At 43.0% G+C, this 26,693-nt stretch overlaps 1 protein-coding gene across 3 annotated transcripts in view; it reads left to right on the plus strand.

The window, feature by feature from the left end:
- CD58 (CD58 molecule) overlaps window positions 1-23,728 on the plus strand; it is a 69,054-nt gene extending 45,326 nt beyond the window's left edge. Inside the window, exons 4-6 of one of the 3 annotated variants that reach the window (XM_054529069.2) lie at window positions 3,807-3,884; window positions 20,725-20,884; window positions 21,354-23,728. In XM_054529069.2, coding sequence (XP_054385044.1) covers window positions 3,807-3,884; window positions 20,725-20,884; window positions 21,354-21,366 — 251 coding nt within the window. In that variant the 3' untranslated portion in view covers window positions 21,367-23,728. Of the gene's footprint in view, window positions 1-3,806; window positions 3,885-6,525; window positions 6,563-10,968; window positions 11,253-20,724; window positions 20,885-21,353 lie in introns of those variants that run through there. The other 2 variants (XM_002810374.4, XM_009245829.3) reach the window with 2 other exon arrangements.
- The last annotated feature ends 2,965 nt before the right edge of the window (window positions 23,729-26,693 follow it).

Consider the following 26,693-nt stretch of genomic DNA (forward strand, 5'->3'; position numbering starts at 1 on the left):
TGTCCTATGTCAACAGGCAACAGGGAAATGGAAACTAAGACAACAATGAAATACTACTTCACGCCTATCACACTGGCCAAAATCTAGAACATTGACAGCACCAAATGCCGGTGAGGATGTGAAGCAACTCTCATTCATTGCAGGTGGGAATGCAAAATGGTACAGCCACTTTGGAAGACAGTTTGGCAGTTTCTTACAAAACTGTACGTACTCTTACCATTCAACACAACTGTCATGCTTGTTGCTATTTACCCAAAGGCATTAAAAACTTATGTTGACATAAAAACCTTCACATGGAGGTTATAGCATCTTTATTAATAATTGTCAAAACTTGGAAGCAACCAAGATGTCCTTCAGTAAGTGAATGGACAAATAAACTGTGGTACATACAGACAATGGAATATTATTCAGCACTGAAAATAACTATCAAGCCATGAAAAGACGTGGAGGAAACTTAAATGCATATTACTAAGTCAAAGAATCCAATCTGAACAGGCTACATGCTATGTAAATTTTACCTATATGACATTCTGGAAAAGGCAAAACTGTGGAGACTAAAAAGATTAGTGGTTGGCAGCGGATATGAATAGGTGGAACACAGAGGAGTTTGGGGGCAGTGAAAATACTCTGTATGATACTGTAACGATGTTGTTATACATTTGTCCAAACCCACAGAATGTACAACTGAATGCTAATGTAAAGCATGGATTTTTTAATGATAATGATGTATCAGAGTGGTTTCATTAATTCTAAAAAATGTACCACTCTGGTGAGGGATATTGATAGTGGGGAGGCTATGCATGTGTAGGGGCAGGATGTATGTGCAAACTTTTTGTAACTTCTGCTCCGTTTTGTTGTGAACCTGAAACTCAAAATATTTAAAGCCAAGTGAAGCTAACGTACTAAGCCATGAATCAAGTTTGTGGAATAACCCCAAATAGAGGAACCATTCCAAGTGTTTTAAAAACATAGTAATTTGGGTGCATATTTCAAGGGGCTGCATTCTAAGGATAAAAAGAACTACAAAGAAAAAAATTGTAATGTTTTAAGTAATTATATAGTTAGCAGTAATGCTCGTATTTGGTTACTGTTGAGTATGTATTGCAGGAAAATGCAAATGAATATTTATATTGTTGTTATTGAATATTGGGATGTTTGGCATGAAAGAAAGGAGATTCAGCTGTAAATTGATTAGGTTAAGTAAAAACTGTAGCCCTGGATTTATTTAAAGGTATTAATTTGAACCATATGAAATTGCTGTTTCTCTAGTCAAAAACCATTGAATCTTGGCAGCTTAATAGGGTTCAACATAATGCCAGCATGACCCATTAATGTATTTTGTCTCTTAGAAAATCGTGTATTTCCTGGTTCTGTCCATTGAAATGTTCTAGAAACAAGAGCCAGTCCTGTAGCAATTTGCATGCTTCTTGGTTCTTGGACCCAGATTTGAGTGACCAGTGTTACCTGGTGTGCCCAGACTTCCCAGTTTCAGCACCCGAATTTCACATCCCAGGAAACTCTTCAGTTTCAGGAAAACCAGGATGATTGGCCACCTTCACCCAGATTATGGTACCTAATTATCATTTCCCATGAAAATGAACCAGGGCCTTTGGGACAGTTGGCTGATTCCATACCTGGGGCATGGAATGCATTAAAATAAGCCTTGAATATCTTATTTTACCACATAACAAGAAAGCTATCAAAAAGACTTACCATGATGGTACCAACAGGACTCAGGAGCCACTCTGAAGAGGTTCCCTCTGGCCAAAAATAAGACAATTGGAACATCAGTAAGAATAACAACTTCAGTAGATTGAGACACATCAATTGTGCTCAGTTCATGAGTTCATAATGTACTAAAAACAAATTTAAAAACTCATTGGTCCTCTCTAGAGAATGCTTGGGAGCTAACTCATTATTTTGAAAAACAATAAAGAAAGAGAAGAATCAAATGCTGCTTTTCGTATATAAATTGAACCTCAGAGTAACCACATTGTTGATGAGGGGCAGTTTATCTTTATGTGAAGATTGTAGTTAGTAAAGAAGGAATGATAGACTAAACCACTTTGCAAACCCTTGATGAAATTATGGCTCTAGACAATGATCTTCAATGGCACTGGCATCATGAAAAGAAAAGCAACCAGGCATTGTATGTCACCTGAGGGAAGTATACAAACACTACTTGGGGAGTATTATTGCCAAAGAACATCTGAATTTTGCTACTAAAGAAGGGAAAATGATGTTCGGGGGCACCTAGCAGTTTCTGGCCAGGATCTTCTCAAATCTGACCAATAGGTGACTGCCTATTTGTTCCAACACACCTGTGTTCCTAATAAAAGGAAAGTGTGATCATATCCTTATTCTCATTTATTCATTCATTTTCTCTCTCTCTTCCTCCTCTCCCTTCCTTTCCCCTTCTTTCCCATAACCGTGTCACATTTGTTCTTAGTGACCCCTCCCCAATCCTTTAGCAGTGCATTGTGTACTCTGATTTTGGATTTTCAATAGCTGGATAGAGTTTACCTTGTGAACATACCACAGTTTTTTGTAAAAACAAGGAACTGCTGTGAAAACAACTTAGGTTGTTTTTGCCTTATGGTATATTAAGTAAGGCTGCAGTAAATATCTTTGTGCCTTTTTGCGGGGAGAAGAAGGGCACATCATTGAGAGTTTCCCCAGGATGGCATCTTAGAAATGGAATTGCAGAGTCACAAGATATTAATAGAGATACCAATAACATCTACTCAATAGGTTAATGACAGTATATAACAGCTGTTCTTAAATGCAACTACCCTATGAGATAAGTATATTTATTAGTCTCAAGTATAGTTACCCTATGAGAAAATGGAGGCACTGAGAGGTTAAGGCACTTGCCCAACATTGTAATGACTTAGTGAGACTATAGGCACATGACTTAGTGCAATGTCTAGATGCTTCATGATAAATATTTTTAAGGCTTATTATATACAACTGCCAGAATTGCCCTACCAAACACAATGCCAAGTTCTGCCTCCACTGGCAGTATGAGATGGTCAGAAACAAACCTTCTAGTGGAACATTTTCTTCTTTTATTAAATAACACAGGGTCTGGAATGTATCAAGCTTGTGCATATAAGTTTGTTTAGAAATAGTCGAATCTTCTTATTCATATTAGTTCTACAGAGTAAAGTTAACAGTGAAATAGCAAGTACTAAAGTAATGTTCCTGGGGGAAATACAGGGGTAGATTCCTGTGAGCCTCTAGTCATAACATTTTTGTTAATGATCTGTTTATAACCTTGTTTTATGTGTGTTTCTGTTTAAATAAACCTTAACATATAGTGTTGATTTATTGACATTGAACTCATAGCCAACAGCACTGTAACTCATGCCTAAGTGAAGCTTATCTAATACACCTATTTTCTCTGCAAGGCATCGCGCAGCCTTCTTGCACTTAGGAACTCTTGTCAGCACTTCAACACTATACTTTGGGACCACTTAAAATAGTGAAATCACCAACAAAAAAGCATAAAAATGCAAAATCATGGCACTAAATAGACTGCAAATAGGACACTTGTTAACAGTGTAAGAACTGAAACAAGAAGGCAGTGCTTTACCTTTTTCCACCTCTGCTGGGAATCTGCTTATTGGGTGACTCAAAGTTTTCATCACTGTTCTTATGTCTGAGAATGACTGCTATGGGTATTGACTTGTGGATTACAAATAAATTTCAGTAAATAAGCAAATCGCAAGGTGGAATCTGCAAATAATGACGATCCATTTTGATCAGTTCAACTAGTTGAATTTCTTTTCTTTTCTTTTTTGTAGGTCATTCAAGACACAGATATGCACTTATACCCGTACCATTAGCAGTAATTATAACATGTGTTATGCTGTATATGAATGGTATGTATGCTTTTTAAAACAAAATAGTTTTCAAACTTGCATTGGTTTTCCAAAGGTCAGAAAATAGTTTAAGGATGAAAATAAAGTTTGAAATTTTATACATTTGTAAAGAAACAAAAACTTTTTTGCTTTACTTGTGTGGGACTGCTGAGCATGCTAGGTTCCTCCAAAGATCCTGCATTATCTCAAGGTAGAATGAATCCTTGGGCCACAGAGAGCTATACAGGCCTGGGAACACAGCCTGAACCTGTTGCATAGCCTCCTTTTACAAATGTGATCTGCTTCAAAATATAGTTAAACTTCTGGTCTCCAAGTCAGAGTTTGCTAAAGACCTCTTTAGGCTGCCATCTCTGTAATTTTCATGTCATATGCCACGAATGGGGCTCCCAGGTAGGAAAGGAGTTTTGGTTGAGTTAAGTGACTTACATAATACAAGTAATCATGCTTGTATTACTTCCTGAGGCTTCTCAGTCCCCTAGCGATCTTGGGCAGTCATACAGCTTGGAGAACTGACGACTTGGAGAATTTGTTCCCAGCCTGTTCATTCCTGGTAATGAGTAATCCCTCTCAAATCCCAAAGGACAGGGAGCAGGCTGTAATTCTGAAGAGTAGATATTCTTGATGCCATAGCAGTTTCCATATCAGCCTTCACCAAAAGGAAATATGCCAGACAGGGAATGCCAAAGAGTAAACTTTCTACAAGTGATAGTATCTAGGATCCATTGTGTCATGAATCAAGTTTATAAACTAGATTTCAGTTTCCTTAGACCTGCACTGTTTAGTATAGTAGCCAATTAGCCACATGTGATTATTTAAATACATAATTTAAAATGAAATACCATTAAATTTAAGATTCATTCCTCAGTTACACTAACCACCTTTCAAGTGCTCAATACCTACATCTGGTTAGTGGCTACCATACTGGATAGCCCAGATAAGGAATAATCCTATCATTGCAGAAAGTTTTCTTTGTCAGTGCAGAACTAGACTATTTTGCGATATCAGTGCTAAATATAATTTCCTGACGATAACATTTTCATATTATAAGTTGTAAATACCATGAAAATCCATCCCTAAGTAATAGATTATCAGTCAGTTGACTCTCCACTAAACAGTATTATAACAATCAGCTGAAGAAAGTTTTCAGCTATTGCCCAATGCATAAAATATTTTGGGAGCTCAAATTTTTTAAAAATCTATTTTAATCCCCAAATAGTAGTATAATAGTTAATCATCTCCTGAACAGGTTGGTTCCCAGAAACCAAAATCATTTTCCACTCAGTGTTGTTGTAGATCTCAATTAAAGAACTAACCCAGGATACCTGAACTAAAGAGAGGTGGCACTGAGTTTCCATAGAACTTCAAAACAATTGGTTGATTTAACTTAAAAAAAAAAAGAAAAAAGGTCATTCCATATACAGAAAATTACTCCCATGGTCAGTACTGTTAGCCCCAGATAATCTGAAAAAAATTTGTTCTTAAAAAAGAAACAATTTGGAGGCCAGGCATGGTGGCTCATGCCTATAATCCCAGCACATTGAGAGGTTGAGGTGTGTGCATCACTTGAGCCCAGGAGTTTGAGACCAGCCTGGACAACATGGTGAAACACTATCTCTACAAAAAAATACAAAAATTAGCCAGGCATGGTGGTGCATGCCTGTAGTCCCAGCTACTCAGGAGGCTGAGGCAGGAGGGAGGCAAATGTTGCAGTGAGCTGAGATTGTGCCACTGCACTCCAGCCTGGGTGATGGAGTGAGACCCTGTCTCAAAAAACAAACAAAAAAAAAAACTCAGCAAGCATCTCAACCTTTAAGCAACCTTAAAGTCATTAATTGGGAAATAGTGAGATGTTTGGCATGCAATCTTCAGAAGAGGAAAGAGTTGAATGGAAACAGCTCCAGCTGCCTAGTTGTAGTTGACAGACAACTTTATAAGCTCTAGTCAACCCTATTGACTAGGCTTCTGAACCACTAGCATAGTTCTAGGGTCAGGCGGATGCCTACTGTGGGCAGGAAAGCGATGCATGCATGTGTGGGAGCACTGTCTTAATGTCTGAAATAGTAGCCATGAGCTACATGTGGCTATGGAGCACTTGAAATGTGGGAGTCCAAATTATCATGTGCTGTGAGTGTAAAATAATAAGTTTCTAAGACCATGTATGAAAGAATGTAAAATATCTCAAAAAATGTTTATATTGAGTACCTGTTGAAATAATTTTATATTTGGGACACATTGTGTTAAATAAAATATTAAAATTTACATTGTTTTTTACTTTGTAATGTGGATACCAAAAATTTTAAATTACTTATGTGGCTTGCATTATATTTCTATTGGACAGCACTGGTCCAAACTATTCTAGCCTTCCCTGCATCTTCAGCCTTATGCACAAGGTAAAATTAGCCATTTTGTCAACAGTTTTTGCATTTGGTTTTCTATCGTGTTCTGACCAATTTTTGAACAACTCTTTGGACCAGCTCTATAGCCAATTTGATTTAAAGCATATAGGGTAGCAGGAAATCCCAGGGTGATGGGGCTCTGGCTTAGTTTTCCATATTTAGGCCTCTAATAGGCAGTCAGTAACTCCACATTTCAGCTTTTCTTTTCAGTTCTTTAATTGAGAAGACAATTTCTTCATTTTTAGGTATTCTGAAATGTGACAGAAAACCAGACAGAACCAAGTAAGTACGCTGCAGGCTGTGCACTCTGTGCCAGAACAACAGCAGCCCTGCTGTAGATGCCCATTACTTGGGAAGCCAGATTGTACTCATCTGTTGGTTGCCTTGTACAGTAATAAGAAGTAACATCAGCAGATATACTAACCATAGTGTATTAAGTACCAACTGTGTGCCATGCACTACACTAGCCACTCTCTGCATATCGTTTCCTGGAACCCTCTCAATAAGTCTTGCAGGAGGAGTATCATACCCCTTGCTTAGAGACAGTGCATATGAGATTTGTAGAAGTCAAGTGAGATATCAAGGTCACATTGCTAGTAAGTGGTGGGCTGGGATTTAAATCTAGGTCTTTGGACTCCAAGAGTTATACTGTTAACCACTACAATACACTCCCTCCACCTCCCATCCCAGGAAAAGTTGGATCAGGGATAGGGTCACTTCAGGGGCCGGGGTCAGAGCTGAGCCTGTAGTCACATATAAAAGATAGGACACAAACACAATTAGCAGCAGTGTTGGTTTAATAAACCGCCATAGGATGCTCCAAGAGGCCCCCTCCTGGCAGATCCCACTGGTGGTCAGGAGGCAGAGGCATGAGCTGGGTGTTGAGGGATGAGGGGAAGAGTTAAGGCCCAGGGTGTGAAGGGCAGGACAAGAAGTAGCAAGCCATCCTCTTTGGAGCAGAGAGTGTTGAGGCATTAGAGAAAGATGGGGCTGGGCTGGCAGGTTGGGCCAGGCTGAGACTGAGAGAGGCTTTGGGTCATTCTTTAGGGAGAACCGCAGAGTTTTCTAGCAGAACTATGCTTTAGTAAGATCACTCTGCTGGCAAAGCATGGGACGAATTAATAGGAGATGAGATGAGGACACTGGTTAGTGGAGTAATGAAATAATCCAGCCAAGCAGAGAAGAGGGCCTGAGTCAGGGTGATGGTGGCAGAACTGAATATGCAGAGCTAGGTTTGAGAGAAACAGCAGAGGTCCTGTTAGCAAAACTTTCATCTGACAGTGTAGGCTCTGGTGCCAAACTCCCTGGTTCAAATGCCAGCTCCATTTCTCACAGGCCTTGGACAAGTCACTTAAACTCTCTGTGCTTTGGTTGTCTTCTGTGGAAAATGGGCATAATGATAATACAGAAATGACAATGATATCATAGATAATCACATAGAAATAACTGTGTCAAAATATATTAATATAAGTAAAATGCTTACAATAGTGGCTGGCTCATAATAGTGTTCAATAAATGTTAGCCATTATGATTATTGTTACTATTATTTTTCAAGAAAAATAAAAGCAACAGGACCAAGTGTCACAGAGGAGTCACACAGGAGTCTTGGTTGGGAAGGAAAATTATGAATTTTTGCTTTGACAGGTTGATTTTGGGGTGCTGGTGTATTACCTGGGTAGTGATGTCCATGCACAGAATTGGAGATACGGGCTTCAGGCTAGAGTTACAGATTGGGGCGCCTCTTCATCTGGACAGTAATTGATGCCATGAGCACCTGAGGTCACTAAGAAAGAAAAGCCAGATGCCCTAGGGTGATGGGAAGAGGCAGAGAAGGCAGGACTGGGGAAGCAAAGTCCAGGATCGGAGCCAGGGTATCCCCGGGTTAGAGACTCAAGGGAGGAGGCTACATGTTAAAGCTGCAAAGACAAGGAGGTAGGTGAGGGGTTAAGACCTTTGGTTTTGTTGAGTCAGTTGCTGTGGTCAGTGCAGGGATGAAGTGAGGGTGGCTAAGCAGCAGCAAGGGCCTAGGTGAGGTGGGATCAATGGATGGGCCACAAGGTGTCCTTTCTCCTCAGCTGCCAGGTGGAACAGTGCAGGAGAAACAAGCTGTGGCAGGAGGCCTGGGGGCAAGGGAGTCCAAGGGGCAGCTCAGCCAGCCACAGGCCCAAGCTGGGAGGACCCAAGGCCATGAGGGGTTGATGGGCCGGGAGGCTGGGCAGAGAGGAGCCAAGTAGCTGGAGATGAGGTGAGGTGGGAGAGGTAGGGACCTCCAGGCTTGTGGTCAGAGGAGGGCATTTCAGATCTGAGCAATATGCGTGAGCCCCAGGTGAGTGCGAGAGCCAAGTCAGGTCTCTGCTGAGATCTAGGTGGTTACAGTGGAGGGGAACTCTGAGTGGATGGGGGAGACATAGCCACCACTACCAATGATGGGGGTAGGGGGGCATCATCCAGGGCCACGGGGAAAGGGGATGGGCATTCCGGAACTCATCCCTTCATCTGTTCCTTTCATCACAACAAACATTGTGGAGATTATGCGATACCAGGCAGTGTGCTATCTGATAGGGTGGGGTCAGAGTACCCAGCGAGGCTAGACATTGTGTGGGATTCAGAGAAAGCATATAATAGGGCTCCTCCCACAAGAAGCTTGTGGCCACACCAGGGAGAATGGATGCACGTGAGCATAAGAAACTCTTAGAAGGACTTAGGCAGGAAGCACAGGTGATAGGCAGAATGTATGATACGACGGTAAGGGCTGAGCAACCAACGCAGGGGAATTGGAGAGGCCAGGATAATCAGAAAAGCTTTGGAGGGGGTAGGATGTGACCTACATTTTCAGAACAAGAGTGGAGTAGAAAAGGCATTCCAGGTGGGATAAACAGCAGAGGCAAATACATGAGAGGGAATTAAATCTGTTGTGATTTATTTGATAGTAAGATTGACCTGCCTGGCATTGAGTTGAAATAGAGGCAAAAGACACTGAATATTTGCAAGGAGGTCCTTGGAATGGAGTGATGTGGAAATAGGCAGCCATTATAGGTTCTTGAGCAGGAACATTTTGCATGAAAAGCACTGCTTTGGAATGATGAGTCTAGAAAGGTAACACTGACCTCCCTAAGGTGACATTCTACGGAGAGACCTGAGTATTTGGGGCTGAGATTGAGAGAGGAGCTTACTTTTCTTAGTATATTTTTATTTACTATTCAAATTCTGCATCATGTGTGTTTACTGCCTATTTAATAATTATTTTTAAATTTAAAGAACCCATTGTGGCAGCAGGGGGAATTCCCTAAGCTCAGTTACTAAAGGGTTATGAAGCTGGGTATGGTAGCACACACCTGTAGTCTCAGCCACTTGGGAGGCTGAGGTGTGAGGATCACTTGAGCCTAAGCTTAAGTTAGTTGCAGGATTTCTTGAGCCCAGGAGTTAGGAGACCAGCCTGGGCATCAAAAAAATTAAGTTAAATTAAAATGTTAAAAGGTTCTGTATATGGTGGAGATGGAGATGAGAAAGGGGCAAGCATAACCAGGAACAAATGCGATATTTCCCCAGCTGTGCGAGGGCAGGACCAGGAAGAACTAAACCCAGTTAGGAACAACAGAGGACAGATGAGTAGATAGCAGACATCTGACGGGAAATGGCCACGCCACACTTCTCACCCAGGCAGTTCAATGTAGGCAATTTCTGAGTGCCTGGTATTTTTTGTGTAAGTGTCTAGAAAACAGATCATAAAGTTAGTCAAATTAAAAAGGAAGCAGGGAGTCCTATTTCTCCGAGAAGAAAGATTTACAGGTGGGATCTCAGGCAGGAGCCAAACTGGAGAAGCAGGCTTGATTCCTTGTAGTGGGTGAGGAGACTGCTGGGAGAGGGCAGGGGAGCAGAGAGCAGCAAAAAGCTGCCCCAACAAGAATCCTGGTTTACAAACCTGGATCATAAACCAACCTGGTTTACAAACATTTCCCACTTTATCCCCCTCAGAAAGTCACAGCACCCATTTCATGTTCTGTGAGGCTCCCAAGGAGGGAAACTTCTAGTTTGCTGTCCTTTACCTCACCCCTGTGACCACAGCACTAATTACTCATGAATTCTTGTTACCGATGAGATACAAATGTTTGGGGAGCTCTGGCCTGGTCTGATTTTGAGCTCTGTGGAAATACACAGACCATGGGGGAGGAGGCCAGGAAATGGACTCGGTTTGAGGGCTTGCTCAAGGATGCCGTTTTGTTTTTTGGCTGATTTACTCCAAGACAGCCAGAGAATGTTCTGTCATTGCCACAGAGGTGACTAAACAGGAAGATAAGTTTGAGGTGGGAAGAAAACCATCCCCAGGAGTTTCATGTAGCAAAGAAGGAAGTAGCTGTTACAAATGGGTGACAGTTTACATATGGGTCTAACAGTCTCAGCTCTGTTGTTCAGTCTTTCAGTTATACTCAGAGAGTCGGCGGGAGGAGCCTTGGGGCTGCTATTGAGTGCAGCATCCTGAAGGCTGTTCTTCAGGTGTTACTCAGACTACCATCCCAAGAGCACTCAAGGCAGTTCTTCCTCCATCCCTGCTCCCTAGCTCCCTTGGCTTTGATGAGTTTATTACAAAAGGGCTATTCACATTAGAATAGGAGGGTAATTAAGACTCCTGGTCTGCAGCCCAGATTGACTGCATTTTACAAGTTAATAATATGATTTTTTTTTTGTAGCTCCAATTGATTGGTAACAGAAGATGAAGACAACAGCATAATTAAATTATTTTAAAAACTAAAAAGCCATCTGATTTCTCATTTGAGTATTACAATTTTTGAACAACTGTTGGAAACGTAACTTGAAGCAGCTGCTTTAAGAAGAAATACCCACTAACAAAGAACAAGCATTAGTTTCGACTGCCATCAACTTATTATATGACTAGGTGCTTGCTTTTTTGTCAGTAAATTGTTTTTACTGATGACATAGAAACTTTTGTAAATAAATGTAAATATGTACACAAGTGACTAGGTGGTTTGGCTATTGTTTTCCTAAGATAGAAAAATAAGGGTCACATACCCTTTTAAAATCTATACTCTTTCTCCCTTGCTTTAGGGGAAAAATAATTCATTGTAGGGTCATTCATGGAGTGAGGGAGAAAAGTACTGTCCCTCATTGGGTTCCACTGCTGTAGGTAGGAGGCAAGTGAACACATGGGTCTTTACTTCTAGCTGCTTTTGAAAAGACCAGATCACTACCATCCAATGCAGTTGTATAACACAGGTGGGGCAGGGAGATTTCTCTCACTGCCATTACTTAGCCTTAGTTTGTTGCATTGGTTAGCTGTCACATTGGGAGGTCAACAGCAGACAATAGCTGGAAAACCGTAGTCATAACAAATACAGAGTGGCAGCCACTCCTGAGGAGGTGGATGGTGCCAGTTGCCTCCAGCAGCCATGTAAACCTAAGTCAATACATAGACGCTTTAGCTTGTGCCTGCACTGTCCCTGGAATTCCTGTCACATGACAGTCTCCAGCCTGAAGGAAGAAATCAATATTTCTTGACTCCAAGATGGGCCTGTCAAGGTGGGCGGATCATGAGGTCAGGAGATCGAGACCATCCTGGCTAACACAATGAAACCCCGTCTCTACTAAAAATACAAAAAGTTAGCCAGGTGTGGTGGCGGGTGCCTGTAGTCCCAGGTACTCAGGAGGCTGAGGCAGGAGAATGGCATGAACCCGGGAGGCGGAGCTTGCAGTGAGCTGAGATCAGGCCACTGCACTCCAGCCTGGGGGACAGAGCGAGACTCCATCTCAAAAAACAACAAAAAACAAACAAACAAAAACCCTCGGGCTACATGTGTTCTCTCTAGAAAAGCCTGCATCTGAGCTCCCACAGGCCTCAGCAAGAGTGGGAAAGGAGCCCAGAGTGCTTCTGGGAAGACCTGCATCTCCCCAGCTCCCCCATCTCCAGGTGGCATGGCTTCCTATCCTGTCTCAGACTAATCTTGTCAAACCCTTTATCCCAGGCTCTGTAGGAAGCCCATGACTCCCCTGGAGACTTCTGTCCCATGCAGCTCTGTAATGCCCCACTTTCTGCCCCCATCCATCAGCAGCGACATCCCTGATGTCCTCTTCTGTGAATGCCTCCTTTGCTTCGCTGTTCTAATCGAAACCCAGCTCTCTCTGGGGATGCTGCCTCCCACAGCCTCTCAAGGGGTAGCTGTGTTCTTTCCTGCATCCCTTGTATTCAGGGCCTAGGGGAAAGTGGATGTCCTCCTTGCTCTTTTCTGCCTGCAGATCAGTGCTCCTTCCTTGGCTTTGATGCTCATGCCAGCTAATCATCACCGCCTGACATCCCTTGTTCTAGTTATCTTTGTTATTCCCTATCCCTTGGAGGTTTTAGCACTATGTCAAAGTCTTCTCTCTGACATCACTTCTTCCAGATTTTGAATGCTTTCAAAACCTACAAAGCTAATACCCTTGCATGGTCTTTTCTTCTCCCTTTTTCAGCTAGTCACCCCATAGCCATATTGCTGACCTATATCTGCAGCATCCTCGCATAGTCTCTGTAACAAGCATCTGACTTCGCTAGTCCCTACTTCGCATCTTCCACATCACTCCCTTGAGGGCTCCAGCGCCAAAAATTCTTCAATCCCACTAGAACCTACAAGCCAGTGACCTTGCTACCTGTTCCCTGGCCCTGAACCCCTTCAAGTTCTCACTCTTCCTCTTACCTGGCTTAGATTCCCATTGTTCATCCTTACAATTACTCCTTTTTCTTTTCTTTTCTTTTTTCCTTTTTTTTTAAGACGGAGTTTCACTCTTGTTGCCCAGGCTGGATTGCAGTGGCATGATCTCAGCTCACTGCAACCTCTACCTCCTGGGTTCAGCCTTCCAAGTAGCTGGGATTACAGGTGTGCACCACCACGCCTGGCTAATTTTTTTTTTTTTTTTTTTTTTGAGTCGGAGTCTCGCTCTGTCGCCCAGGCTGGAGTGCAGTGGTGCGATCTCGGCTCACTGCAAGCTCCACCTCCCGGGTTCACGCCATTACCCTGCCTCAGCCTCCCAAGTAGCTGGGTAGTCCCAGCTACAGGCAGCCGCCACCACGCCTGGCTAATTTTTTGTATTTTTCAGTAGAGACGGGGTTTCATGTGTTAGCCAGGATGGTCTCGATCTCCTGACCTTGTGATTTGCCCACTTCAGCCTCCCAAAGTGCTGGGATTACAAGCGTGAGCCACCGCGCCCGGCCTATGCTTGGCTAATTTTTTTTTTGTATTTTCAGTAGAGATGGGGTTTCACCATTTTGGCCAGGCTAGTCTTGAACTCCTGACCTCAGGTGATTTGCCCACCTCGGCCTCCCAAAGTGCTGGGATTACAGGCATGAGCCACTGCGCCTGGCCTACAATTACTCCTTTACCATCACTCTTTTCCTCTCTCACTTGACCATTCTCATTTTGCCGAGTCCCAACCATGGTTATAGTTACCTCTACCAGTTTCCTCTCTGCACCCAAACCGATGGACATGCCTGGAGAAAAATCTAACACCAAGCTGATTAGTTTCTCTTTAATTACTTCAAACGTTTGGCAGATTTGTAGTGTTTCTCAAATGTCCTCATTACATTGCTTTGTTGCTGTCTCCTCACTTCTCTTCGTAGATCTTCAATCCTGTGTCCTCACTCTCAACTGATCACTTTGTTTCTCAAGTCTCTGAAAAAAATAGCATTCAGAAGAGACCTCCCTCACACTTCCATCACACCTACACACCCAGCTCTCTCAGCACCACTGCACTTTGCCTCTCCTGTTAATCCAGGATACACTCTCCTTGCTCCTCCTAAAACCAGTCTCTTCATTTGTATTAGTCTGTTTGGATGGTGCTGTCTGTCTTAAACAGATGTTTACTTCTCATTATTCTAGAGGCTGGAAAGTCCAAGAACAAGGTGCTGGTCAGTTCAGTTCCTGGTGAGGGCTCTCTTCTTGGCTTGCAGACAGCCACCTTATCACCCTGTTCTCAGTTCTTTGTTTTGCAAATGAAGAAATGGACAGAGACTTGCCTCAGGTCAGTTATAAGTGGCAGAGCCAGGATTCAACCCCAGGCAGTGTAGCCCCAGAAGCCTCTTAACCATCAAGCTATAACGTAAGAAGATAAATGTGTGCAGTCAATCTTCCACATATAGTAGGGAGCCCTCCGAAAGTCTTCTCCAAGTTTTGTTTTGTGTTGGCTCCAAGAAAGAGTCTATCCTTAATTTAGGTATTCTCTCAAGAGGTCATTTGCTTTTAACCACTTACGTTGAGCATGTAGCAAATACATCAAATACTAAGCTGAACTCTGCCTTCTAGACTCTTAAAGCTAGATGGGTCCTCAGAGGCCTCGTCAGACAGACAAGAAAACTTGGACTGTGATAGGGAAGGTAATTGGACCAAGGTCTTAGAGCTAGTTTGTGGCAGGAGCCCCAATACCCTGGTCTTCACTCCAGTGCTTTTCCACAACACCAGGGTGCCTCCCAACAACCACTCCTGGTATGGAGTGGCACCAGCCTGGGGAAGATGGCACTGGCTTCTGAGCTATGCAGCTGGAGCCTAGCTGCAGCCCAGCACCTGGTGAGGGCTTGTGGTACTGGGCGTTTTGGGAGGCACCTCTGGGTCAGAGCAGGAGTGGTGGATAATGGCAGAAGTAAATTCAATGTGAACAAATGTGTGGATTGCCCAAGCCACCTGTGTTGACATCCGATACCTAGAAAATGAGGTACAGTCCTTCCTGTCTCCCCAAGCCTTTCCTCTTCTTGATCTCAACAATTCTTTTTCTTTTTCAAGATCCCTCCATGGAAAGGAAAAACTAGTTCTCATTGGAGTAGGCCCACATGGCTTGACTTGGGGATGACTGAGAAGCACCCCCAAAGAGGCAGTCTCCCTCAGCAGGCTCCTGAAATCCCACACCTCTCACTGCTGTAGATTAAAGCAATTTGGGCTGTGAACATTACAGCGGTCTGCTTGGGAGGGATGGCTCATGATACCACTTCATCAACATGCATCTGCTGAGAACCATTGCCCCGGCAACCCACATGTAGCCTGGAGCAAAAGAAAAATGTGGGCCTCTGTGGTACAGGTCTTGATGCATTTCCCTTTTAATATTTTTTTTTTACTTTAAAAAGATATAAAAACAGGTTCTTGTTATGTTGCCCAGGCTAGCCTTGAATCCTGGGCTCAAGAGATCCTCCCGCCTCGGCCTCCCAAAGTGCCTCGGATTACAGGTGTGAGCCATACACCTGGCCTTGATGTATTTTAATCAGTTAATTTTTTCCAGAACATTGAGGTAGCATAAAAAAGTTGGAAAATTGAAAAGTAGGTACATTAAAACTTTGTATTAAGTTTAAATTATTTTACTTATACCAAACAAACAAAGCCCAAGAATTTATTAGAATGTTACTTTCCTGGCTTTGATGGAAGAACACTCATTAGTAAAACTTTCAAAGTCTACTTCTTATCTTGTTTTCAATTGAGAACATTGTCATGTTTGAGAATTTTTTCTTGAACAAGTGATGATTTTAAAGAATTTTAAATTAACTTTAGCTCACTTGCAACTTCTTTTGGATGTGCCTTTATTCAAAAATTTGATAGTTTGTTTATCACAGATTTTTTGCACTGTGACTAAAAAAATATTGCATTAAAATATTATTGATCTTGATTACTGAGGTTTTTGATGTTGCCCTTGCAATTTCTGCCTAAGGTGAGTGTCTCATTCCACGATGAAGTCATCCATCCATCTACCCATTCATTCAACACATAGTTCTTGACTGCCTATGTGGGGCTTGCATTCTAGTGGATAGAGATAGACATTAACCAGGGTAAATAAGGAAACCACAGCACTAAGAGCCATAGAGAAGAATAAAACAGGGAAGGGGGTGGGGAGTGTAGGAAGGGACAAGGAAAGACCTCACTGAGGGACCCTCCAGCAGAGCTGTCAGGGGGTCACAGATGGGATCCCAGGATGGGGATTCCCAGCAGAGGCCCTGAAGTGAGAGCAGGCCCTGCACATTCACAGAGCAGTGAAGAGGCTCATGTGCCCAGTCAGCCCACAGGCATGTTTTGTTTGGCTCTCACAGTATTAAACTTAAAAAAAAAAATGATATGCCTTTAGATGGGCATCTCTCTCCAGTTCACAAGCTCTACTCCTCCCTATTTTCTTGCACTCATTTGTGTCCTGCCTCTGAACTCAAGCTGTGGGGATAGTTGTGTGCTTTGAACATGTCCTGGGAGCAAGAGAGATACAGAACAGGAAGACAGGGCAAAGCACACCTGGCCTTAAGCTGTGTAGATTGAAGATCAAGGGCAAATCCCCACCCTGCTTCATAATGTGAAGTCATAGTCCACAGTGCCAGGGCAGCGGGATCCCCAGGAAGGGGTGGGGTTTAAATTCTTCACCAACCAAGAGAAATTGGAACTTAGAATCAGAAATAAGTTGAGTCACAGAAACTAGAGGGCATTATTTTTTTTCAGATCTTAGTTTGTGGACTGAGTCATACCTACAAGGATAAAATCTATTCCGCCTCTCCTGTGTTCCAGACACCTTAGGTCCCATAACCTCTATTTAATCCTCACCACAATAGCTCAAGCTACATGGAATTTTCCTACTATTATTCCTGGGTGACACAACTGAAATTCAGTGAGATTAAGTGACTTGCCCAAGGATGTGCAATGGGCTGCTGGTGAAAGCAGTATCCAGATCTCCTCTGCCTGCCTCCAAAGAGTAGGCTTTTCCCCAGGAACCTTGCTGCTTGTCATAGAGATGGAGTCCCTCACTCCATCCCATTGCTACAAGTGTGCACAGGGTGTGTAGGTATGAAAGCAACTCTGATGGCCCTGTCATTGTGGCAAATACTTTAAAAAATGTTTATCTTATTTGAGTCTCAAAACATCTTGGTGAATGAGATAGCATCACCCCATTTTGAAGACAAGAGAACAGGTGTACTGAGTTGAGACGACATGCCCACAGTCACCTAGCAGTGACTAGGAGATATGAATCTGGGTTATAGTCCTGTCCCAGCACTGACTTGCGGCTCCCAAGACAGGATTGTAGTATGCTGTCTACCCTACCCAAGCCATGCCACTCATCACAAACTTTGCCACATTAGCAAAATGCTACACAATGTATTTGAAAAAGGAGGATGTAATCCTCCATGCCTCCCAGCCCATGCCCACACACAACCCTAGATATTTTAAACATAGGATAACAGTAAAATCAGAGAGCTGGGAATATCCTGACAGGCTAGTTACCCACTCATCAACTCATGGCACATGAGGATTTTCAGTGCTGCTACTAGGAACTGACTCAGCAGGTTACATGACCTGCTGGTCATGTGCTGCTACTAGGAACTGACTCAGCAGGTTACGTGGCTCACTGAATGCTCAGGCCAGAAGGATGCTCATGCCTTCTAGGATGCCACAGACAATGGTGGCTACCTGCTGACATGAATGTTGCCTACAATGAGATGTGTTTGTTCCCAAGAATCTATTATATTAGCTATACTTTAACATTGTCACGTAAGCTGGTGAAGTGTGAATGCAAAAGAAAGAGTTATTGTTTTTATAAGAAACAAGCTGACAGTTTTACAAAGACTTAATAAAGGAGAGATGCTAAAATTAGATTAGTGGATTGGGTACAAGCAAGACAGCTTAAAAGATAGTGGGAAAAGTACCACATCTATAAGGTTTCTGTACTAAAATTGCTTTGCAAGTATCTAAGCTCTCGCTCCACTCTGCAGAAACTGAAATTAGAAATTGTAGACAATGCATTAAGGGCGTGATTTTTGTATGAAAGAATAAGGAAGAACTCTGAAAAATATACTTAGTTTCAATGAAGAGACTTTGACTATGTCAAAATCTTAGTGAAGGAATATATATTTCTATGTTTTAGGTTAACAAAAATATTTAAGATATATATACATAATTTAAAATTTTTCTTCTTACATCTACTCACAATAAATACACTTTTACATTAATATATAACACATAAATGTAAAAGTGTGCATGAGTAGATGTAAGAAGAAAATCTATATTAATATATAATCACTATTTTTTAATATATAATATATAATTACTATGTAATTAGTAATTACATACAACCATGCCTGGCTATTTTTTTTTTTTTTTTGTATTTTTAGTAGAGATGGGGTCTTGCCATGTTCCCCAGGCTGGTTTTAAACTCCTGAACTCAAATGATCCATCTGCCTCAGCCTCTCCAAAGTGCTGGAATTACAGGCATGTTCCACTGCATCCAGCCTCCAATTTATTTTTTAATGGCTGCAGCATATTTCTCGGCAAGTCTAAATATATTCAACCATTCTTCTTTTGAAGAACGTTTGCTTTGCTTCTAGGTTTTGTTTGTTTTCTACCAAAAACAATAATTTATTATACATCCTCGTTTATATAGCCACACATTTAGGTATTCCTATGGGGTAGATTCCCATGAATAAAAATGCTAAGTCAAAAGCTGTATGTATTTTTAATTTAATTTTCTTTTTTTCAGAGACAGGGTCTCACTATGTTGCCCATAGGCTGGAGTGTAGTGGCTATTCATAAACACAATCATACCTCACTGGAGACTTGAACTCCTGTGCTCAATGATCCCCTTGCCTCAGCCTCCCCAGTAGCTGGGACTAAAGGCACATGGCCACTACTTCTGGAAACTTCAATTTTAATAGATTGTGTTAGGTTATTCTTGCTTTGTTATAAAGAAATACCTGAGGCTGGGTAATTAATAAAGAAAAGAGGTTTAATTGGCTCATGGTTCTGCGGGCTGTACAAGCAAGGCGCTGGCATCTGCTTGTCCTCAGGGAGCTTTTACTTTTGAGGAGGCCTCAGGGAGTTTTACTCATGGCAGAAGGTGAAGCAGTAGCAGACATGTCACCCAGCAAGAGCAGGAGCAAGTCGGGGGAGGGTGCCACACACTTTTAAACAACCAGATTTTGGGAGAACGCTCTCACTATCGTGAAGACAGCACCGAGGGGATGGTGCTAAACCATTTATGAGAAATCCACCCCCATGATCCAATCACCTCCCACCAGGCCTCACCTCTAATGCTGAGGATTACATTTCAACATGAGATTTAGAGAGGGCACATATCCAAACTATAAAATAGATATTGCCAGATTGCTTTCCAAAAAGGCTATAATACCTGCTATGGTTTAAATGTGTGTCTCCTATGAAAGTCATGTTGAAACTTAATCCCCACTGTAACAGTATTAAGAGGTGGAGCCTTTAAGAGGTGATTGGGTCATGACAGCTTTGCTCTCATGAATGGATTAATGGGTTAATGTGTTATCACAGGAGTGGGTTAGTTATTGCAGGAGTGGCTCTGTTATAAAAGCCTGTTTGGCTCTCTCTTGGGCCCCCTCACTGTGTGATGCTCTGTGCCACCTCAGGACTCTACAGAGTTCCCACCAGCAGGAAAGCCCTTACCAGAAGTGGCCACTTGACCTTGGACTTCCCAGCCTCCAATATATGAGAAATTAATTTTTTTCTTTATAAATTACCCAGTCTCAGGTATTTAGTTATAGCAACAGAAAATGAACTAAGACAACATCCAAGAACAATTATTAAAGTAACCTTTTCCTTGCATTCCCATTAGCAATAGATATTTGTCCTTCTAAATCTTGATCATTCTGATAGAAGAAATATCTCATTGCTACTTAAATTTAAACTTACTCTGATTACTAATCTAAAATCTTTTCATATGTTTTTGATCATATGAACTTGTTCTATGAATTGCCTATTTGCACCTTTTGCCCATTTTTGTGTTTAAAAACATAATTCATTGCTTTAATTAATTTTTGCAGCTAGCCTGTCAGCTTCCATTACCTGTCCTGTTGGGTAAGACAGAAAAATGTTACAAATATTGACATTTTGCTATCATAAATCACTTAATAGAGTAAATGAAAGTTTCAAAGTATGATTAAAAATGGTCCAGAAGCTGGGCATGGTGGCTCACACCTGTAATCCCAGCACTTTGGGAGGCCAAGGCAGGCAGATCATGAGGTCAGGAGATGGAGACCATCCTGGGTAACACTGTGAAACCCCGTCTCTACTAAAAATACAAAAAATTAGCCGGGTGTGGTGGCAGGCTCCTGTAGTCCCAGCTACTCAGGAGGCTGAGGCAGGAGAATTGCTTGAACCCGGGAGGCAGAGGTTGCAGTAAGCTGAGATCACACCACTGCACTCCTGCCTGGATGACAGAGCGAGACTCTGTCTCAAAAAAAAAAAAAAAAAAAAAAGTCCAGAAAATAGAAGCTAGAAAGCCAAAAACAAAAGAAAGGATGAAAAGAAACCAGGATGCTTGAGAAGATAGAAATGATGTGAGCCATGTGGTCTGTAATTGGTATATGGTGGAAAAATACAGCAAAGAAAAGTCAAATGCTCAGGAGGAACACACACACACACACACACACACACACACAAAATCATTCATCGAGCAATTTCTTTTTTTTTTTTTTATGACAGAGTCTCGCTATGTTGCTCAGGCTGGTCTTGAACTCCTGGACTCAAGTGATCTGACCACCTCAGCCTCCCAAAGTGCCGGAATTACCACTGAGCATTTACTATGTTCCAGGCCCTGTGCTAAGCGCATTGCCTGCTGCGTCTCACCCTTCAGTAGGAGTAGGTAAGTAGTATTAGTCCCACTATACAGATGGAAAAATAGAAGCTCATAGAAGTGGAGTAGTCACATGGTTAAGGTTACATTGCTAGTCAGTGGTGGAACCAGGATTTCCATCCAGGTCTGCCTGACTCCAGGCACTGGGTTGGTAGATGGCTGGGCCTGAGAACTATCCAGGAGTAAACAGCGTGGACAAAGCTGGCATAGAAAGATCTCTGGCTGAGATACAGATTCTAAACCGGGCCTCAAAAGGGGTTAAAGGGAAGTAAGGCAATGTCAGTAGAGCTGAAGCTGGGGTTGAGAGGCTTCCTGAGGAACTGGTGTGGTCAGGGGAGCCTTTCAGAAAGTCCCAGCCCTGCTAGACTGTTAGGGCCCTGAGCTGGGGCAGGGGAGGGTGGCAGATGCAACAGAACATCGCCCCGGATGTAAGACCCAGCCAGATAAAGTGACTCATCACCCTGATGTCACCCCACAGCCTCAGCTGCTAATCATGGTGAAATAAATGTCACTGCAAGTTTAAGGAAGACTATGCACTATTACCACTGAGCATTTACTATGTTCCCGGCCCTGTGCTAAGCGCATTGCCTGCTGCATCTCACCCTTCAGTAGGAATAGGTAAGTAGTATTAGTCCCACTATACAGATGGAAAAAACAGAAGCTCATAGAAGTGTAGTAGTAACATGGTTAAAGTTACATTGCTAGTCAGTGGTGGAACCAGGATTTCCATCCAGGTCTGCCTGTCACTATTACAACTGTCACTATCAGTTGCTGACAGAGAGAGAATGGGTGGCCTTGTTATCACTGAATTCCCAAGTGCTTTCTCACTGCCACCCCACCCCCTGTTCTTCATCAGCCTTTGGGTGACACAAACCCACTGAGAGACCTGCCGGAGCCACACTGTTGAGACCCAGTGGCTGGTGAAGGGCGTCTTCTGCAGTGGCAGGCGCCATGAGTGCAGGGTCCTGGGCTGCCCACATGGGCCCTGCTGTGGGGCCTCCATCAAGTGATGGAAGCTCCCTGAGCCTGCTCTGAGCCTGCTCCCAACCTCAACATGAGGAAAATAATGCTGTCTCCACTCACCTAACAGGGGTGAGTGAAATCATTGTGAAACACTGAGGCACAAAATAAGCATGAACGCTTTGATGAATTGGAGTGGTCATGATATAAAAGACTTGACAAACCATAGGAGGAAGTTGAGAGATCCCTTTGCATAGGGAGACAGTGATGCTGGTTCCATTTCAGCTAGAATGAAGGGTGAGAAGGCCCTGGCACCAGGGCTGCCTAAGAACATGGGGGTGGATCAAGTCTGATTGCATAAACCACTAGGGCTTTCTGGAGCAACCCCCAAGCAGAAGCCTCTCCTAGTGGATTCTCCGCCACCGCATCTGCCCCTGATGTGTAGCTTTCAGTCTGTGACAAGAGTATTTGGGGTTGGATTCAGTAGACTGGACTGAGTTTCAAATCTCCATTCTATTTATGAGCTGAAGACAACCCTGACCTTCAGTTTCTTCATCGGTACAACAGAATAGCAATACCTGGTCCATGTGATTGTTGTGAATATTATATATGAAAGAACTGGACAAATCACATTTGAGCACTTACTATATCCTTGAAGAATTTGAACTTGTTTAACTGTATTCTCCAGTTTGGGTGCTCCCCTCTGCAGTAGGAGGAGAAGAGGTTTGAGGGAAGGAGGACAGATGACATTTCCAGGAATTTGGCCAGGCATTGTGCTATGTGTTCTCTGTACAGAGACTCATCTGACCCTTCCACAGCTGCCTTGTGAGCCATGTACTCTTATCCTTACTCTACACATGCATGCCTGGTGCTCAGTGAGGGGAAGCTATCTACTTCAGTGAACCTAGGCCTGACACCAAAACTCTATATCTTTTATAGACACCCACAATCTATTCAAAACTACAATTTTTTTTTCTGGCTGACAATGCAAGAAAATCTCAAGGTGGAAATTCATGCAGATGAGATAAGTTTCAAACACAATCTTCTATTATTCAATTACTCTGTTATCGACACCCCATTAAACCATCTCTTAGATGACCCCTGGTCACCACTGTCCTTCTTATCTCAGTCTGCCTCCACACCCAGGCTTATGCTGGAGAAGCACAAAAGTACAAGAGACCTTAGAGATCGTCTGATCCAGCTCCTGTTCTAAGAGCAAGGAAACTGAAGCCCAGAATGATTGCCAAAGCCGCCCAGTAGAAGCCTGCTCCTGAGGGTCATCCCCTGCCCCCTGCCCCGCTCTTGCCCTGGGGAACTCGTGCTTCCTCCCCTCTTGCCCCTTTCTCAGAAGCAGGAGGCAGAGACACAACACAAAGGACGGAGAGCATCATTACATTTTCCTTTGAACTGTACAGCTGGTTCATTTTACCTGCTTTTTTCTTCTAGATCTAGGATATCTGATTTTGAAGAAATGAATGTTTTCATAGAAAGTGGAAATAATAACTCCTTTTGCTAAAAAGAATGCGGAGGGAGGGGATGACCCAAGAATTGACAGTGCATTGCATTTTGTGTAACGTTCTAAACAAGTAAGCGAGGTCCTTTCCTGCCCAGGCCTGAGCTTCTTCTGCGCCCGCCTCAGTCAGCTGTGGTGCTGTTCTGGCTGCATCCCCTGCTTCCTATGGCTCCAGCCAACCCTTCTTCCCTGGGTCCTGGGCCTTGCTCCCAGGGCCAGCAACCTTCTACTAAACCTCCAGCCATGATCGTTCATTCTAGCTCTCTCTCATTCTTTCTACTTCTTGGGTTATTTCTCACGTTCTGTATGAGGTAGTTGAGTATTCTGTTCTATTTTGAGGCTGCGCTCCATCACAGAATAAAAAATTGCTCAAAATCGGACACATTTGCATTTCAAAGCCAGTTCCTCCATGACTACTGACTAGTTGTGGGACTCTGGGCAAGTCAGTCTCCAGACCTCAGTTTCATCATCTGTAAAATGGGGGAAATAGTATCTCTTTAGAAGGTCTTACGTCAGAATCAACCAAATAGTGTCATTAAAGAGTTTTGCATATGATAAGGGCACAATAGATGGTTGCTTTTCTTCTTCTAGCAGGCCGATTATCCCAAATCTTATACTCCTGCTAAGTCTAGTTGTGGCGCCCCCAGGAATCCACCTGGATAGCGCCAAGTCGAAGTCATCTTTATGTCACCCAGAGATCTGTCAGGGTATGCCTAGTATCATTCTGCCCTACATGTGGCTAAGTGACACTGCTGCAGCTCCATGATATTGCACCACCTTGTCTGGAGCCAGACCGGGCATGCCTCCAACGTCATAATAATCTTCAGGGTGTGATTATCATAGAGCACAGAGGCCTGCCAAGGCCCTAGAAGAAAGTTATGATAGGGTAGAAAGGAAACGTGCCTTGGAAACTTGGGTTCAGTGTCCTGCTGTGTCACTTACTAGTTCTGTGTCCTTGGGAAAGTTCTTTAGATTCTCTCCATTTTAACTGTAGAAAGCAATGGAAATTTCTTCCTCCCTCCTCCTCTACCCTATCCCACTTCACTTCAACAAATATGAATTAGGCATCTAGGCACTGGGGAAGCAAAAGTGACTAGAAACAGATAAAATCCCTCCACAATGACATCATGGAGCTCATTGTCTGATGAGGTAGATGTATGTTCATCAAATAAATAAATGCAAGACTGCAGCCCTCAGGACACTTTATCTGATAGGTTCATGGTGCCAGTGCATGTCTCACGATGCAATTTGAACCTGTCGGTGAGGTCATGGAATGCATTTTGATGAAGTTGTGACTTCATAGCAACCTGAAGGACAAAAAAGCAGTTACTAGCTAAGAGGGGTGAAAGAGCTTTCCAGGCCAAGGACGGGGTTAGTGTAAAGTCTTAGTAGATGGAGACAAGGGATGCTGGAGGAACTAGAAGGCTGGGGGAGTGCTGGGCAGAGAGGATGGCTGGAGAGGCCAGCAGACACAGTGTCTCACAAGCCTTTTAGGCCTTATGAAGGATTTTGGTCATTAGTCTCTTAGGAGCAATTGGTAGCCCTCATATGGTTTTAAGAGGAGGGGTTAGACATTCAATAAGTAATTTTTAGAAGAATAAATGGGTCTGTTAATGACTTATCTCCCAAATCATTTATCAAATTAAGTAGTTAGTCACTTATCAAGAGCTTGAATGTATGGGACACAGCAAAGGATGTTTTGGTAGAAAAAAGGGATGGGAAAAATCTGGAAGGTGAGGTGCTGTCTTAGAGTTGAGGCCCAGACACTGTGTCACAGTGGGGTCCCTGGGCCCTGTGGGAAGATCTCAGGGTACTGCGCACCTGGCATGGGTGTGCGGTTCAAGACAGATATCCTGAGGAAGAAAGGGGAGGATATTCCAGTGTCTTTAACATCAAAGACGCTTTGCTTACTTCATGACTGAGATCAGGGTTAGCCATTCTTGAATATATTGCAGGTGGAAAAAGAGGAAAACCTAGTGATTATTTGAGGCCTTTACTGAGCCAGTCACATCTCCTAAACCAGTTAGAGGAGTTCATTATCTGACATGGTAAAATGCAAATATCCAAACTGAAATTCAGTTCAACCCTTATAAAGACATTTTCTGATCCTGACATTTACTGACTCTGACTTTCTATGTCTGTAAGTTGGGAATAATGACACCTATCTCACTGGGTTAAATGAGAACATGTACATACTGTGCTCAGCATAGTGTCTGGGATCTGTGGCAGCAGCTATTTTCATGGCAATTATTCTGTATGTATGATATAACTTTAAAACTTCTCTAGGGACCAACAAGGCAATGCAATCAAACACCAGCACAGCCAATAAGGGGCAATATGGAGTGGTGGGGACTGTGGCAAACTGGAGAATCCTTGCCTGTCCAAAGAGGGCAACAGCTCCTCTTTAGTTTCAGCTATTAGCTACTGAGCAAGAACTGAAAACAAGTGCTTTCTGACTTTTCCAGAAATGCTGGAAATCCTAATGCATAATTTTGTTATCCAATTCAAATAAAAAACTGCAAACAATAACCACCACCAGAATTAGCAACACTATGGAACACACAAAACAGGTTCTGGAGCAAAGCTAGGCTGAAAGCAGCTAAAACAAAGTTTCACAAAGGCCAAGCTGTTCTGGGAAGTCAGATCTGCCTCACAGAAAAGACTCTAAAAGCATGTGAAAGGTCATAATAAAATCAGGTGCAGGCCAGGCGCAGTGGCTCATGCCTGTAATCCCAGCACTTTGGGAGGCTGAGGCGGGTGGATTACCTGAGGTTGGGAGTTTGAGACCAGCCTAAACAACATGGAGAAACCCTGTCTCTAGTGAAAATACAAAATTAGCTGGGCATGGTGGCACATGCCTATAATCCCAGCTACTCAGGAGGCTGAGGCAGGAGAATCGCTTGAACCTGGGAGGGAGAGGTTGTGGTGAGCCGAGATCGCACCATTGCACTCCAGCCTGGGCAACAAGAGCAAAACTCCGTCTCACAAAAAAAAAAAAAGAAAAAAAAAATCAGATGCAAAGGAAGCTTTCCAAATGCGTTCTGTGAAATGGCAGCATTGTTAGAACATGCATGCACCAACCTCCCTTGGGAAGGATTTTGAAGAGGACAATGCTCATTGGGTTTTATGTACTGGGGGCAATTACTCAAATGCAATAATCTTGAACACACCCAGCTTCTGGGAGCCTTGAAGGTGTTTGCCGAGCTGCTTTTAGAGACAGTGATACCAGCAATATCCACTGGGGGTCTCCCTCATACAAATAATGGCATAGCTGTTCCCAGCAGTTAGAGGAAATGGCAGCCCTGGGACCTGGGGGGATCCAAGGGCAGTCCAGGTCTCAATGGG

The sequence above is a fragment of the Pongo abelii genome, chromosome 1 (genome assembly GCF_028885655.2).
Source record: "Pongo abelii isolate AG06213 chromosome 1, NHGRI_mPonAbe1-v2.0_pri, whole genome shotgun sequence".
Lineage (NCBI taxonomy): Eukaryota > Metazoa > Chordata > Mammalia > Primates > Hominidae > Pongo > Pongo abelii.